Genomic DNA, 15,164 nt, shown 5'->3' on the forward strand with positions numbered 1-15,164 from the left:
GACTGATGAGATAGTCCTTGGCTCAGAGCCTGGCACAGAGCATGTGCTCAACAAGTGGTGGTGGCTACGATGATGGTGAAGATCATTGTAACAGCAGTGCCATCGTCGCATCTACCTCCTCATCCCTGCCCCCACTGCTGCCACGACCACAGCTCCAACTCCCATTACACAGGTAAGGCGTCTGAGGCCCAGAAGTTGGTGATCCACCCGAGGTTGTGTCTGCCAAGGAGATGTCAGAACAGAGACTAGCACAGGTACCCTAACTGCTGGGCTTCATCTGTCAGCGGGAAAGATGACATGGAAGGAGGGCGCACCTGGCATGGAGTACTTGGAGAAGTCGGGCAGAGTGTGGGAGAAGGAGACGGCGCTGCCGCCGCTGGGACTGGACATGCCGCTGGCGACAGGCGAGGAGGACACCTTCCCGTTGACGGTGGCATAGTTGGGGAGGCTGCCCGCTCGGTCTCCCATGGACATCCTCCGCTTCTCTGGCAAGACCGGTGTCGGGCTCCCTTGCCGGAAGGCTGCTGAATCTGGCGAGGGGGAGGTGGCGGGGTTGCTCAGGCCGGGGTAGTAGGCAGGGGACACAGGAAAGGAGGGCGTGGAAGGGGCCTGGTAGCCCGAGGCGCTGCTCTGTCGGGACAACGTCGGTCTCCGGTCCTCAGGGGTGGAGTAGCCACCATAGGCCACCTGCTGGTCCAAGCTGGGGCTGCCGGAAACCACAGATCCAGACCCTCCCAAGTGACGGCCCAGGCTGGGGCTTCCGGGGCTGGCTACTGCGTTGCCATGGAGACTGGAGGCCAGGTTGCCTTGGTGGGCCCCAGGGTGCCGGCCCAGGCTGGGGCTCCCTGGAGTGGTGGCCACATTAACATGGAGGCTTGAAACCTGGTGGGCCCCAGGGTGCCGACCCAGGCTGGGGCTTCCCGGAGTGGTTGCTGCACTGCTCTGGGGGCTGGAGACCGTGTTACCATGGAAACCAGTTCCGGGTGGACCCATCACCTGGCGCTGGCTCAAACTGGGGCTGCTGGGGGCAGCCATGGCGGGATTCACGGCCCGGCGGACAAAGCCAGGACTGGAGGGAGTGTTGGTGCCCACTGTCCTGTGCCGAGCCTGAGGGCTCCCAGGCGCCACGTGGACACCCGCCACACTGAACTGAGACCGGGCCTGGCTTTCCAGGGAGCTGAACGGCTGAAGTGAGTAGTCGGGGCTGCTGTAGATGCTGCCCGCAGTCGGGAGAGGAGAAGAGCTCTGGTAGCTTCTCTGAGCCGAAGGGCTGGGCTGGCCCAGGCTGCCGGAGCGGAAGCCAGAATCCAGCAGAGGCTGGGTGGGTGTCCGCGGGCCCTGGTCGCTGCTCTCCCCTGATGGGAAACTCCCCACTGAAGTGCTAGAGAGAGACGGGTCAGGTCAAGATGTCACCAAATGGCATTTAGTGAAGGACAGGCTTTCAGTGAACCCTCAGCCCTCCCTCCAACCACTAATAATGACAATAAAAGTTAGGGCTTTGATACGTCACCCTACAGACATCAGAAGACAAAACTGAGGCTCAGAGAGGTTAAGCAATAGGCTCACACCCACACAGCTCATAATAGACCAGGATTTCAACTCAGCTGTGTCTAACTCCAAAGCCCATGTATCCTCAAGCACCACCCTGACTGCTCAACCACAGGTCAGAGCGAGATCTCTCCTATCGAAACTGAAGGTGGCTGTCCTGTTGCCCCCTCCAGCATCACAGAAACTGAACACTGGAGAGGGGGTTAAACCACTTGGATCCTGTTCCTACTGGAAGTATCCTACCTTGACTCAGTTTCCCCAGGTGTGCTATCAGCATCTTTAAGCACTGAGAGTGTAACTGGGCATCCATCCCTGGGTAGCTCCAAAACAGCAAAGATGAAGAAATCTCACAGGAGATTTCAGCTCATTATAAGATCTGCATTCTAGCCATTGGATCTGGCCACCAATGGAGCAGGCTGCTTTACATGGTAATGAGGCTCCCGTCATTAGAAGCATTTAAGCAGAGACTGACCAACCTCTTGACCCAAATGCTGTGAAGGAAATTTCCTCCATTGGGAGGTTAGATGAGCTCAGAGGTCGCTCTCAAGTCTAAGACTGATAAAATTCAGTTCAGAGGGCACTGTACCTGGGGGAATGGCCACAGTCAAAGGTTCTCCTCTGAAGTTAAGTATTGATACAAGACTATGGCCTGTGAGTTGGGAAACCTGGATTCTGCTTGTTAAAAGTTTTCTCACGTGTAAAAAGAGGGAAATAGGTTAGATGACTCTGATTCCTTCCAGACCCAAACTTCTATTCCTCGATGATATGGCAGGAGAGACAAAGGTTGACAGAGACCACGCATAAGCAGCAGCTGCAGGGAGGTAGCAGGCAAATTCTGCACCAGCAGTCCCTGGGGCAGGGGCGTGGGGAAGGTCCTTACATAAGGCGATGCTCCAAAGCCTGGAGCCGCAGACTGGAAGGAGTCTGGAGGCTGGCCGGCCACACCCTGGGCCAAGTTGGATAAGCTCAGGTCCCCTGGGTGATGTGAGGTGGGAGGGCTAGGCACGAGCCAAGGACAGGGAGAAGGGCAGGGGCCAGGCCAGGACAAAGTCTACCTCGCATCCCAGAAGGGGCCAAAGTGGAACACCACTTCGGTACAGAATAACCTGGATTCTGAGGAATGGGGGGATAGGTCAGGCTGCACAGCGGGGGGCTGGGGACATGGAAATGGAGTTCTGGAGGAGAAGCTGGCTTCCTGAGGCCTGCTGCGGGAGGAATTTGGGGAGTGAGAAACGGTGAAAACTTCCTAATGTCAGCACTCCCTGATTATCAGCCAGGGTGGCTGGAGAGGTGAGGAAAATCTCCTTTCCTCTAAAACAAGAATGCAGTTCTGCCCAGAGGCAGACCTTTCCAAAAATGGAGCCATCAGGAGGCTGGGGAGGGGTAAGGTGGACTGGGGTGTGTGTGCTTGGCTTGAGGTTTCAGATTCTTAGGCTCCAGAAGAAAAGTGCCTCTGCTCACCCACGGCCCCCGCCCCGACCCAGGAGGGGTGCATTACACCGCAAGCTTGGCACACCCCTCCACATGCAGAATTGTGAAGAGGTGGCTGGACAGTTACCGGGCCCCGTGGGGTCCCGGGCTGGGAAGGGCAGTGGACATGGGAAGGGATGGTAGGGGCAGGCTCCCCTCCTGGAGGCGAGTTCCGGCCTCCAGGCAGGCTCTCTGGGGCCCCCTCCCCGCCTGGCACCCTTTGCCCTGCCTAGGCTCCTCTCAGGGTCCCTCTCCTATGTCGTCTTCCCTGTCTCCCCATCATAAAGCCTCACCACCACCCCCAGTCAAGCAGCTTCTCGCTGCACCCCAAACACAGGAGCCTCACTCTTTGGGAAATTTCAGGCTACCCTTTCTGTCTGACCCGCCTCAGAACGCCAGCCAGCCATCCGCCAAGACATCCCTCCTCTCACCCTACAGCAACCCCTCACCCGAGGCCGCCACGCCCAACACCTCCACACCCACCGGCTCTGTCCTTGCTGTGCTGTCCTTCTGGAAGGGCCGTTCCCTCCCCCTTCACCTTTCAACCCCTGCTCATCCTTCTGGCCTCAGCACAAATACTTTCAGCCCCCAGAGACCTTCTCTGCATCCCAAGGCAGAAATAGCAGCCTCTCGCTCTGAGCTCGTGGCTTAAACATCTGCTCTGGGCACATCTGACTCTCACCCCGTGACCGTCAAGCACCATAACGCAGGTCTGTGGGGAAGGATAGAGATGTGGGTTCCGGAGCCAGACACCTTCGGTTTGAATCCTATTTTTGCTATTATGTAGCTGTAGGACCTTGAATAAGCTACTTTATGTCTCTCTGCCTCAGTTTCCTCTTCTGAGAAGTGTGAATAATAATAGTACCTACCTCATAGGATTGCTGTGAGGTTTAAACAGAAAGCACTTAGCAAAATGCCTGGCACATAGGAAGCACTCACCACATAGTAATTACTCGTGTTCAATTTTAAACTTGGGGGAAGGGGACTTCCCTGGCAGTCCAGTGGTTAAGACTCCACATTTCCACTGCATGGGGCACGGGGTCCATCCCTGGTTGGGAAGTAAGATCCCGCATGCCACGTGGTATGGCCAAAAAATAAAAATAAAAAATTTTTTTAAATTAAAAAAAAGTGCTTCCCTGGTGGCGCAGTGGTTAAGAGTCCGCTTGCCAACACAGGGGACACGGGTTCAAGCCCTGGTCCGGGAAGACCCCACATGTCATGGAGCAGCTAAGCCCTTGCACCACAACTACTGAGCCTGCGCTCTAGAGCCCGTGAGCCACAACTACCGAAGCCCACGTGCCTAGGGCCCGTGCTCAGCCACAAGAGAAGCCACCACAATGAGAAGCCCACGCACCGCAACGAAGAATAGCCCCTGCTCACCGCAACTAGAGAGAAAGCCTGTGCGCAGCAACGAAGACCCCAACACAGCCAAAAATAAATAAATGAAATAAATAAATTTATTTTTTAAAAACTTTAAAAAATAAATAAATAAACCTGGGGTAAGGACTATGCCTGGTTCACCTTCATACTCTCCCTGGGGAGTTGGCACTCAGGAGACGCTCTCACCATGCACCCCGATGAGCTAGTTTCCCAGGAACAGCAACCTGGATGTGATTTCTGCCTGTCCACGCCCTAGACAGATCCAAGAGGCCTCATCTGTGCTGTCCCAGGCCTGGATCTTCCTCCCCACTTACCTGTCAGCGCTGAGGATGGGGCTGCTGGTGGAAAGGGGGCTGGGGGAGACAAAGGAGCCTCCCAGGGGCCCGTTCCTCAGGGGTGTCTCGCGGCCATAGGCCTGGGCAACCGGGGCGCTAAAGCTCTTGGGCTCAGGATCCTGAGTCCGGGGCCCAGCCACTGCCGTCCGCACCACCGACTCCACATAGCTCCGGGGCTCTGGAAGGGGCAAGGGGACAGGGATTGAGTCTGGATCCACGGGGGTGCAGTGTGGACCCCACCCAACCTCCAGGGAGCCCCCTTCCCCAGGGCCTATGGGGACAACCCCAAAAGGACAGCCAAGCAGGCAAAGGGCAATTCTCCAGGGCTTCTGCCTTCCCAGGCCCACCCTCTTCCCAGCATCTTGGAGAAGCTGTGAGAGTCCTCAAGGAACCTTTAACCGGGGCCTCGTTCTGAGAATCTTCCCAGAAATGGACCCCAAAACACAGCCATCACAGAATCCTCCCTCCTAGAGCCAGGATGCCCATCCTTCACTGGTATCCCCTCTAGCTGCTTCTTTTCTATGACCTGCTACCCAGGCCCCCAGGCCCTTCTAGGCTCCCCAGGCACCGCTGGAGTCTGAGCTCTTCGTGGACCCCAAGCTCCAGCCCAGCCGTGCATCTCGGGACAGCTCCAGGGCTCATGCTGGCTCCTCCCCACACCCAGAATCCAGAAACAGGCTTGCTGGCCTAGCAACAGGCCTGTGCGGGTGAGTTACGCCCAGCCCCTGCATGCCAAGACACACCCACCCACCTTGCCTGACACACTTAGCATTCCTCCCGAGACTGACATCATTATCCCACTTGGTGTTCAGAATGGCCTGAGAGGAAGGCTAGGTGGGGGAGGGGGGAGGAGCAAGTGCCAGAAAAGTCATTTTGCAGATGCAGACGCTGAGGCCTGGAGAGTGAAGTGGCTGGAGGCACAACCAGGACTCAGGTCTCCCGGGCCACGCCCACCCAGTGCTGTGCGCCCCTCCCAACCCCCTCGATCCCGGCCTCTGAAGCCAGCCCCCAGACTAACTTGTTATCAAACAGGAAGAAGAAGCAGGGCACTCTGGGCTTCTCCAGGGACAGGATCAGGGATAGAGGACGTTCCTACCACCTCCAAACCTGGCACCGTCCCTGAGGACGTCCCAGGGGGAACATGATCTGAGCACACACCTACCCTCTGCCCACAATTAGGGCATCCGCTGAAACCAGCCTCAGAAATGGAAGAACTGCAGAGTCTGTGCAGCCCTGGGGGCGGGGGCAGGGGGCAGGCCCCTGGAGCCTCTGCAGCCAGACTGTGCTGACCACTGAGTCAGAGAATCGCCCCCTCCCCTCAGCCCAAAGAAAGCTTTACTTTGGAAGGAGCCCAATCACCAAGGCGTTATGGGGCCGTCACGGGCCCTGGTCTCTGAGGTGACTTCCAGGCCTGATATCCTGCATCCAGGCCCAGAGGCCTGGGGACCCAGGGAGAGGATGGTCCTTTAGAACAGGGCCCTTTACGGAGGAGGCCTGCGGTCTGCATACAACTCCAGCCAGAGGCTGCCAGTGTATCTTTTAGTTTCCACACGGAGTTCCCTCCAACCAACAGCAACAGTGAATGGGGCTGGGGCAAGAGGTCTGCAAAGCGACAGGCATGGGGCAGTCTATTCCAGGGACCCAGCCCAGGGTGACAGAGGACCAGCCACCTCGGCACCCAGAGATAGAGTCCACGTGGGCTGAGGCCAGCAAGGCGCCCTCAAAAACCCCCTCATCCAACCCCGGGCCACCCGCCCACCCCACAGAAGCCCCAGGCCACAGCCCCTCCAAAGGCAATGATGCCATGCCGTGCAAGCCTGAGGCCCTGCTGGAGCAAAGAGACGGGCAGCACACTTTTTTTGAAAAGCGCCCGACAGTAAATATTTCAGGCTTAGAGGGCCAGACGGTCTCTCTCACAGCTGCTCAGTTCTGCTGCTGTTATCGCGCGAGCAGCCACAGACAATACATTAAGCGATGAGCATGGCTGTGTTACAATAAAACTTTCTTTACAAAAATAGATGATGGGCCGGATTTGGCCACAGACTGCTGGCTCCTGATGTAACCTGTCTGCTCAGCCCAGAGAGGTGGAGCGATTTGCCCCAGAACACACAGCCAATCAGCGGCCACGGCTACCATCTCCTGACTCTCAATGCTGTCTCCGGGTGGCCTAGAGGGGCCACAGCTTCCTGGGACACCCGGAGTTGGCTGCTACCCAGAACTCCAGCCCATCAGCCAGAGAAGACCCAGCTCCACAGGGCTATTAATAATAGTAAAAATAGCAAACAACTGTATGAGGCAAGTAGAATTTGGAGAATGTAAGTGTCTTGCCTGGGCCACACGCAGACTGTGGCAGAATCGGCCTAGGAACACAGGCAGTCTGGCCCAGGTCCTGCTCTTGGGCCCTGTACATACCGCCAGGTGAAAATCAGGGAGCCGAGAATTTCAGTGTCTTTAGCCTTGGGGGGCTGGCTCCATGCTCTGGGGTAACTCTGACAGAAGAGACCTCAGACAGGACCCCTCACGCCCACAGAAATGGCAATTGAGACCCAAGGCCAGAGCTCACCTTCCCTGCCCATCCCTCACCCCGGGGTCACTCTCTGAAAACTCCTCCTGGACACCTCCAGGCTCTCGGCTTCACGCTGGTGCCCGCAGTGCTTAGCACCCTTCTCTCCCACCCAGAGATGGCAAGGGGATCCATCTGCTCCCTGGCAGCCCCAGGCTCCTTGCTGATCTGTATTTGCAGTGCCTGGCACACAGTAAGTCCTCAATAAGTTTCTGTCCCACAAACTAGTAGACGTGTGACCTTTACCCTCCGCCCCACGCACACAGAGATGCACAATAACTAAGACCTAAAAGGCACACATTCGTTTTTCTCCTTCTCTTGAATTCTTGCTGACCCCAAAAGTTCAAGCTAAAATGCACGTGGTGAGCCCTGAAGTCGGTGATCTTTTCCACCTGCTATGTCCTTCTGATCGACTCCCCAACCTGCTCTGTGTCCCTGCAGGCCAGCTTTTACCGACCGCATCCCCCAGACCCCCGGCCTCAGGGCTCCACACGGCTTTGACCTTCGGCCGCTGGCTAGTAGGAGACACTAGGAGGGGATGGGGGGTGGTGAGGAGAGAAGGTCAAAGTGCCAGGGCTGCATCTTCCACCCAAGATCCCAGCTCCAGTCGGGGGCCCTCTCCTCCGGCTCCCTCCTGGTTCCTCCAGGCCCGGCGGGGGCGGATGGCTCCCACCTCCTGCTAGGAGGGCCACCCGGTGGCGGGATGCTTCACCATCCCTCATCGGTTTGCCCAGACCTTCTAAATAGTCCATTGTCTCCTCGGTTGCCCCATTGGAATGAGCCAGCTGTTTCCTGCCAAGACCTGAAGTGGGTAAGCAGCTCATATTATATTCCCAACTCACATAAGCACCCCATCCTGTAAAAAAGTACGCATACCGCTTTTACCAGCAGTAGAACTGAGGTAAGGCCGCCCACACCACCTGGTGCCAGAGTCAGGACCGTGCCAAGCCTGGGACCACAGATGCTGACTCCCGTCTGCTCTGTTTGCCATCACTCAAGGCTGCGTCCCCACTAACTCCTTCTGGGCCAGACAAAGTGACAGGAGCCTGAGTGTAGTTTGCACAGAACATCAATGGGACTGTATGTTAGAAAGTCTGGAGATATTAGAAAACCTGAGATCCTATAGGATGGCCACATTCGTAAGGCATCAGGCTTGTGAGCCCCGTCCCCACTCCCATCAGATCCTAAGCTTCAGAGGAACTCTCAGAGGACTCAACACCTGAACTTGGAGGACAGGACTGCTTGCCCAGGAAGAAGCACCAGAAGCCATTCCCACCACGAAGGCTGGAAACAGCCCTATGAGTTGAGGTGGCCAACTAGCCGGGGGGCTTTGCTCTGAGGCTCGCAGCCTGTGGATTTCAGGCCCAGCCCGCCCGGCTCTGCCCTCACCTTACTCTCTACCTCCATCCTCTTCCTTGGCTGGCTGACCTTCCAGGCCCAAATCAGGGGTAGAGATTCACTCAATCTCTCTTCCTCATGAACCCAGAGCAGGAGGGATCTTTGGGAAGATATCTGATTTTCCAAGTCCATCTCCAGAACTGTTCAAAACCAACCTTTTGGGCCAAAACATCCATTTTCCCAAGTTTTCAGACTCAGATTTCCATATTGAAAATACCTCCCGTTTCCTGTCTGTCCCCATCCTCCCTCCCTCCTCCCTAGCTCAGTACAACATACAACCTGTGGGCTCCCCCTTCTTTCACTTACTGGAGGGGTGACCTGGAGCAGGCTGCTGAATGTTTCTGGGACTCAGTTTCCTCATGTGTAAAATGGGAATGAGAATACTCACCTGCCCAGCTAGGATCGAGTGACAAGAGAAGGAAAGTCCCTTCTAATTCTTTCCACTAGTTGCAACGCCGGTTTATAAGCAGCCCCACCGTTGCCCACCTGTACCCGAACCGTGCCTGTGCCTGCCTCCCTCTACCCTCTCTCCTGCTGCTTTCCTCCTCTCTGCCGATCCCAAGCAGCTGCACCCAGAGGCAACGGGAACTGGGAAGGGCAGGAGAGGAGGGGCCGGGGAGGGTGCTTCGTGTAGAACATTCCAGGAGCCCAAACCCATTCCAAGTGGCTGTTGGAGGCTGAGAGCAGCTGGACATGAGGCTGAGCGACTTAGCCCCACCAGGCTGGGGGCACTGTCAGCTCTTCACCCACACCCTGAAGTGCATTTCCTGCCTCCCAGAAAAGGTTCTTTGCCTGGAGAGAAAGGGTCTGCCCACTCCAAGTGAAATGAAGACATGCGGATGCGGGGTAGGGAGGAAGTAAAACCCCCCGAGGCCCAATCCAGGAGCTCAAAAGTTAGAATTCCAAACTCTGAGATTGGGCCACACAGCCCTCCTCTGAGCTCCCATCACACCCTGTTCCTCCCCCAGCTCAGCACTTCTACCTTATGCAGAGATATCTGTCTTTACCAGGTTAGCTCACTCGTCTTTAAGCCCTCAGTACCTAGCACAGGACCTGGCACAGAGTAGGTGCTCAGTAAATCTGTGTTGCACAGCACTGCCCGAAAATACCCAGATGCCACAGTACACCCATCACCGAGGATCTCAGAGCAGGAAGGATCCCCAGAGGGGCCATCTCTAGTCCACTGTCTTCCTTTGTGCCACATCCATCCCGTCTAATCATCTGAACAGACAGAACCTAAGCTGAATGTTCCCTGTTCCCGTTCCTCCAGGAAAGAAGGTTCAGCAATTTCTTTCCCTGTTTCCCCACCGGGAAGATATCCTTGATATCTTGAGGATATCATGCCTTTACTGTTACAGGCTTTCTTCTTCTCCTTCCTTCATGGAGAAGGGTACCCAGTGAAGACACTGTTTATGTTTAGAGGTTGTGCCCCGTACGATCACATGGAAAGGGGCAGCCTCCATGGGCTGATCCAGCGTAGGCTCTCAGCCGTGCCCCCAATTGACTGTCTGGGCCTGGACAAGTCATTTAACATCCGTACATGTCATCTCCTCATCAGCAAACTGGGGTTCCTGCCACCTTCCTCACAGTGCTTCTGTGATTATTAAACAAGATGATGTGACAATGACCCACACAGTCCCGCCCCTGCCTGCTGACCCTCACTCTGTACCACACTCCCCGCCCTTGCTCCATGGAACATGCTGTTCCTCCCACCCCAGGGCCTTTGCACATGCCCTTTACCTCTACATGGAATGCTCTTCTCCCATCCCAGTGTTACTGAGTTAATGTTACTCACCCTCCCATCTTACTTCTTTTATGAGCCAGGGTCTCATAAAACTGTATCCCTTCGCTCTGGAGCACTTATCTCAATACTTAATTCTCGGTGATAATTTAATTCTGGCGCCGGCTCATGAATTTCCTCCACGAGATTAGGAATCATAGTATGCTTATCATTATAGCTCCAGAGTGCCTGGCACATAGGAGGCGCACAAAATATTTGTTGAATCAACGAATGACAGAATGAATGAATGTAAAGCATTTAGCACGGCACACTGAACGGAACAGACTCCCCTGAAGTCTTTTTTCCCCTAGCTGAGTAAGTCTGTCTGTCTCTGATTATTTTTCCTCACAAGCATCTTTTTCTGAATTTCCCATCAGAGTATCAGCAGGGAAATCAAGCAGTGCTTCAGAGGGACAGCAAAGTCTGACCCGGGAGGTGATGCGCGAGTCAGGAAAAACAGAATGTCCCCTGCCTCCACCCACCTCCCTCCCCAGGGAGGGGGGATTGACAACAATTCCGATCCCCATGCTAGAATCCCAGGGCATGGCGCCTGGAGGCAGGAGGAGGGCTTTGAAACAGCCCCTTGATTAGGAGACAGGAGACCAGTAAGTCCAGTCTCGGCCCTGCTTCCTCTTAACTGTGAGCTTGGGAAGATGCCCCACCCTCACCCCACAACACAGACCTCAGCTCCACATCTGTGAAAATGATGGGTGTGGTAGAGTCGAGCCCTAAGAACCTTCCCCTGCAAACTCTGTGGCTCCAGGACAGATGGAAAAGGGTCAGAGGGCTTGCGGCCCTGTAGGCCTAGATTCTCTCATAAGGTGCAAGGGTCAGGTGTCACTTCCGATCTGTTGAAGTGTCACCCCAAAGTGGGGAACACACAGCCAGGGCCTGTCACCCTCAGACCTTCCCACTGGAAAGCGTGTGGGTCCCACCAGTCTGTGGAGATCAGCAACCACGAAGGGACCCAAGAGCTCCTGTGTGGGTGTGCACCTGGAACACAGCACACGAACACTGGCTCCAGGCCCCAGCTGATTCTATACTCCTGTTGGGAACCAGCAGTCAGCCACCAGCTTGGGGGAGGTCCTCTCCCCGGGTATGAGGTTGACTGGGGGTGAGGCCCCGCTGTGGCTCTCCCCATTCTGGGATCTGTTGTTGGGGGGGGGGGGGCTGCCTTGTTCTGCACCCCTCAGGCAGCCTGGCATTGTTGCCAGAACTCTGGCTGGCTAGGAGTGAGCAAAGCTTTATGGGAAACTCCAGCCATCTTTTCTGGGTGATGGCAGATTCAGAGGGGCACAGCCCATGCCCAATTTGGGGATAGAAAATCAAGGTAATGAGTGCAAAGGGAAGTGGGAAGTGGGCTTAAGAAACCAGATGGAGGAATTCCCTGGAGATCCAGTGGTTAGGACTCTATGCTCTCACTGCTGAGGGCCCAGGTTCAGTCTCTGGTTGGAGAACTAAGATCCCACAAGCCGTGGCGCAGTCAAAAAAAAAGGAAGAAAGAAAGAAACCGGACGGAGTGTTTAAAGAAACCAGGCCACACAGCTCCAGGGCCAAGGTGAGAAGTCAGAACATCTAACACATCCAAGCTGGAAGGTGCTCAGTGGAGCCCACCTCGTCCAAGCAAGCCCGGTAGAGACGGGGACATGGATGCCCAGGCCACCCAGGCCGCACAGGCCGGCATTCCCCTCATTCCACCTGCTGCTCTGAGGCATCATTGGGGTTATGTTCCTAATAAATTAAAGGCCTTCAACCCGCTTACATACCCTCTCTGCTTCTCTGTGTGCGACGCGAGTTCATCTAAATCAGGGGTTAAGCCAGGACACAGATGTGCTAACTCCTTGAACCTGTCACAATTATGTGCACGGATATCCAGAGGCATCTGTATAGGGGTGAGTCCATAGCTTTTCCAAAATCCCCAAAGTCATCCAAGATCCCAGAAAGACAGACGTCCTACCGTCTGTGTTGATATGAAACCAGGCAAGGGCTTCAAGAAGGCAACTTGTGGCTCCAAGACAGTGGCTCTGAACCGGGAGTGGTTACCCGCCATGTTTGAGCCATTTTGATTGTTGCAACTGGGTACCCGCTACTGGCGTGTAGCAGGTAGAGGCCAGGGATGCTGCTAAACATCCTACAATGCACATGGCAGCCCCACAACTAAGAACTGTCCGGCCCTAAGCATCGGTAGTGCCGAGGCTGAGAAACCGTGCTCTGAGCTATAAATGTGGGGCTCACCCAGGAAATGGGATAAGAAAAACCCGCCCTCTGAAGGGGCTTGCTGCACCCCAGGCAGACGGGCGAAAGCACCGCCGGGGGAGGGCTGTTTTGTCGTCAAGGTGGCACCGCACTAGCGCCTGGACCCGCACTCTGCGGCCGTGAGCGCCTCAGTCAGCATCTGAAGTGAGTGACAGCTCAGCACAGGGGTGGGGACCAGGGGGCTCTGTGCTGTCACATGAGACCTGATCAGAGAAGAGAGCTGGCCCCCCGGGTCAGGCAGAGCAAACGGAGTGAAAAGCCATTCCCAGACCGGAGAGCGCGAAGCAGCAGCACGGCGATGCCACACTTACCTTCAGAAAGCTCTCTCACCACCTTCCCCTCATCCTCGTCTGAGGGAAGATGGGAAGAGAGGTGAGGAGGAAACAGAGGCAGGTGATGGAGAGGAAGAGCAAAAAGGAGAGAGAGAGATGGATTAACGGCTTATTTCTTGAGAGAGAGACTTTGCTAAGAAAAGGGAGGTGGGAAAGCAGGGGTGAGATGGGGGCAGAGACGGACTCTCCAGAAGGGCCACAGGGTGAGGGGTGCGGTCCACCCAGACGGGGCCCCGGGGCTCCAGGGTGGCGAGGCACTCAGGGCGCACAGCTGAGAGAGGCCTTCGCTCTTGGGAACAGCAGGCCCGGTGTCCTTGTCACAGCTCCCGCGCCTCAAGCAGGAGTGTGCTGGCCTGGTGACAGGCAGCCCCCCTCCCAGTGACCTGGTGTCCCTGGCCATGCAGACACATCCTGAGAGGGAGGCTGTGCCCTGCTGTGTCTGCGTGGGTCACACCTGCACGCCACTGCACGCCTACCTGGCTGGATCAGTCTTTTGGTAACTAAGGAAAAGAAGCAAAGCTGTCCCCAGAGTCCCAGCCCAGCCCCCAAACCAGAGTCTAGGGAGCAAGTTTCTGGGCTCAGCCTGTTGGAAACGGCCACTGAGGGCCCAGGGCCCCCACTTGCTCCTTCCCCACAGGGAGGAGAGGAGCCCGGAAGTGTGACGAGGTGTGAGCCGGTGGGGATGTGCGGGTACACGAGCGCCTGGACGCTGGGGGGTGGAAGCCAGGCTTCCGGCAGAGACCTAACCGACTCCAGGGAAACAGGGCAGGCCTCCAAACCCCCATGTCAGAGGATGCTGGGAGCAGCACTGACCCCACCAGGCAATGGCAGGAAGGCTACAGAGACATCCGTCCCCCTCAAACCCCACACAGAGAGCCCCACCGAGGCCTGATCTCATCATAGACACAGAGCTAGGCTGCCACCTTGTTTCCAGAAGGGTCCTGAGAACCCACCAGCTCTGGGCCCTGCCCAGGACCACAGGGGTCCTCCACCCCCCACTCCTCCCTCCAGCCTCCCCGACCACCTCCCTTCCCACTGGAACCACTCACCGCCGGTGGGGTGCAGCAGCATGCTGGCTGGGTTATGGGGCTTCAGGCCCAGAGCAGACAGAGGTGTCTTGGCCAGACCTGGAGGGGAGCGCACTGCGCCAAGAAGAAGAGGCGAGACCCCAGGAGTGAGCGCAGGTGATGGGCTGGGGAGAGGACCCCTCCTGAGTCTGGGCACGTCGGGGAGGGTGGGCAGCCGAAGGCTGAGCGGACGAACCAGCCGCAGCCCCGGGGACGCTGCTGCGGCTCCACTGCCTCTCCTGTCTCTGTGTTTCTCCACAGTGTAAAGGCTAAAGGAAGTCAGCAAATGGCCCTGCCCCTCAACCTCCAGAAAGTAATTTCTATACCTAGGCCCTGAGTTCCTTTGCTACGGTCCCTCCGCATGGCCGTGGTTTATAACATACACGCTGGTTTCTCGGGTGCCCTCTGCCTTTCCCTGTTATTCTCTCTCTAACACCCTTCCCTCACTTTCCCTATCCACCCCCAAACAAACAGGCACGCACAAACATACACACACACACACACACGCAGGCACACAGGCAGATGGACTTAAAGAAAATGGAGTGTCAAGACAGCACAACATGTAAAGGACAGAAGGAGGAGAAGAGACCACCAGCAGAACCAGCCCTGAGTCCCCAGGCTCGCCCTCGGCCACAGGTCTTTGGCCCCCAGCCAAACAGGTCTCTTGCAAGCCCCACGAAGAGAGAATTTCTCAGCAGGGGGCTCTCTTGACCGCCAAACCTCAGTGTTTGGAAGAGAGAGAAGCCCCATCTCTACAGTCCTTGGCCAAGAGCACCACCACCCCACAGAAGCCCCAACTCCCTCCCAAGCCGCCCGTCTGGGTTGGAAGTGTCACATGACACACAAGGTCAGAAAGGGCGGTCAGGCTTTCTCCCATTAGCCAAGGACGTGGCTGGACTCCGAGCTGAGCTGCAGGGCGGTTGCTATGCCCAGTCACGAGATTTCTCAGCGGCAGCTGCCACGTCTCCTAACACACCTCTGAGGAGAAGTAAAGAAATGAGCTCTGTGTCTCCGGCCGCAGCTCTCGGGACCCTG

The 15,164-nt window shown here is 56.4% G+C and overlaps 1 protein-coding gene across 2 annotated transcripts in view; it reads right to left on the bottom strand.

Moving 5' to 3' along the window:
* TNS1 (tensin 1) overlaps positions 1-15,164 on the bottom strand; it is a 224,337-nt gene that overhangs the window by 12,356 nt on the left and 196,817 nt on the right. For both annotated transcript variants that reach the window (XM_065880580.1, XM_065880582.1), the window contains 5 exons: positions 14,112-14,204; positions 13,539-13,562; positions 13,042-13,080; positions 4,713-4,911; positions 315-1,381 (listed from right to left, as the gene is read on the bottom strand). In XM_065880580.1, coding sequence (XP_065736652.1) covers positions 315-1,381; positions 4,713-4,911; positions 13,042-13,080; positions 13,539-13,562; positions 14,112-14,204 — 1,422 coding nt within the window. The remainder of the gene's footprint in view (positions 1-314; positions 1,382-4,712; positions 4,912-13,041; positions 13,081-13,538; positions 13,563-14,111; positions 14,205-15,164) is intronic.

The sequence above is a fragment of the Phocoena phocoena genome, chromosome 7, assembly GCF_963924675.1.
Source record: "Phocoena phocoena chromosome 7, mPhoPho1.1, whole genome shotgun sequence".
NCBI lineage: Eukaryota > Metazoa > Chordata > Mammalia > Artiodactyla > Phocoenidae > Phocoena > Phocoena phocoena.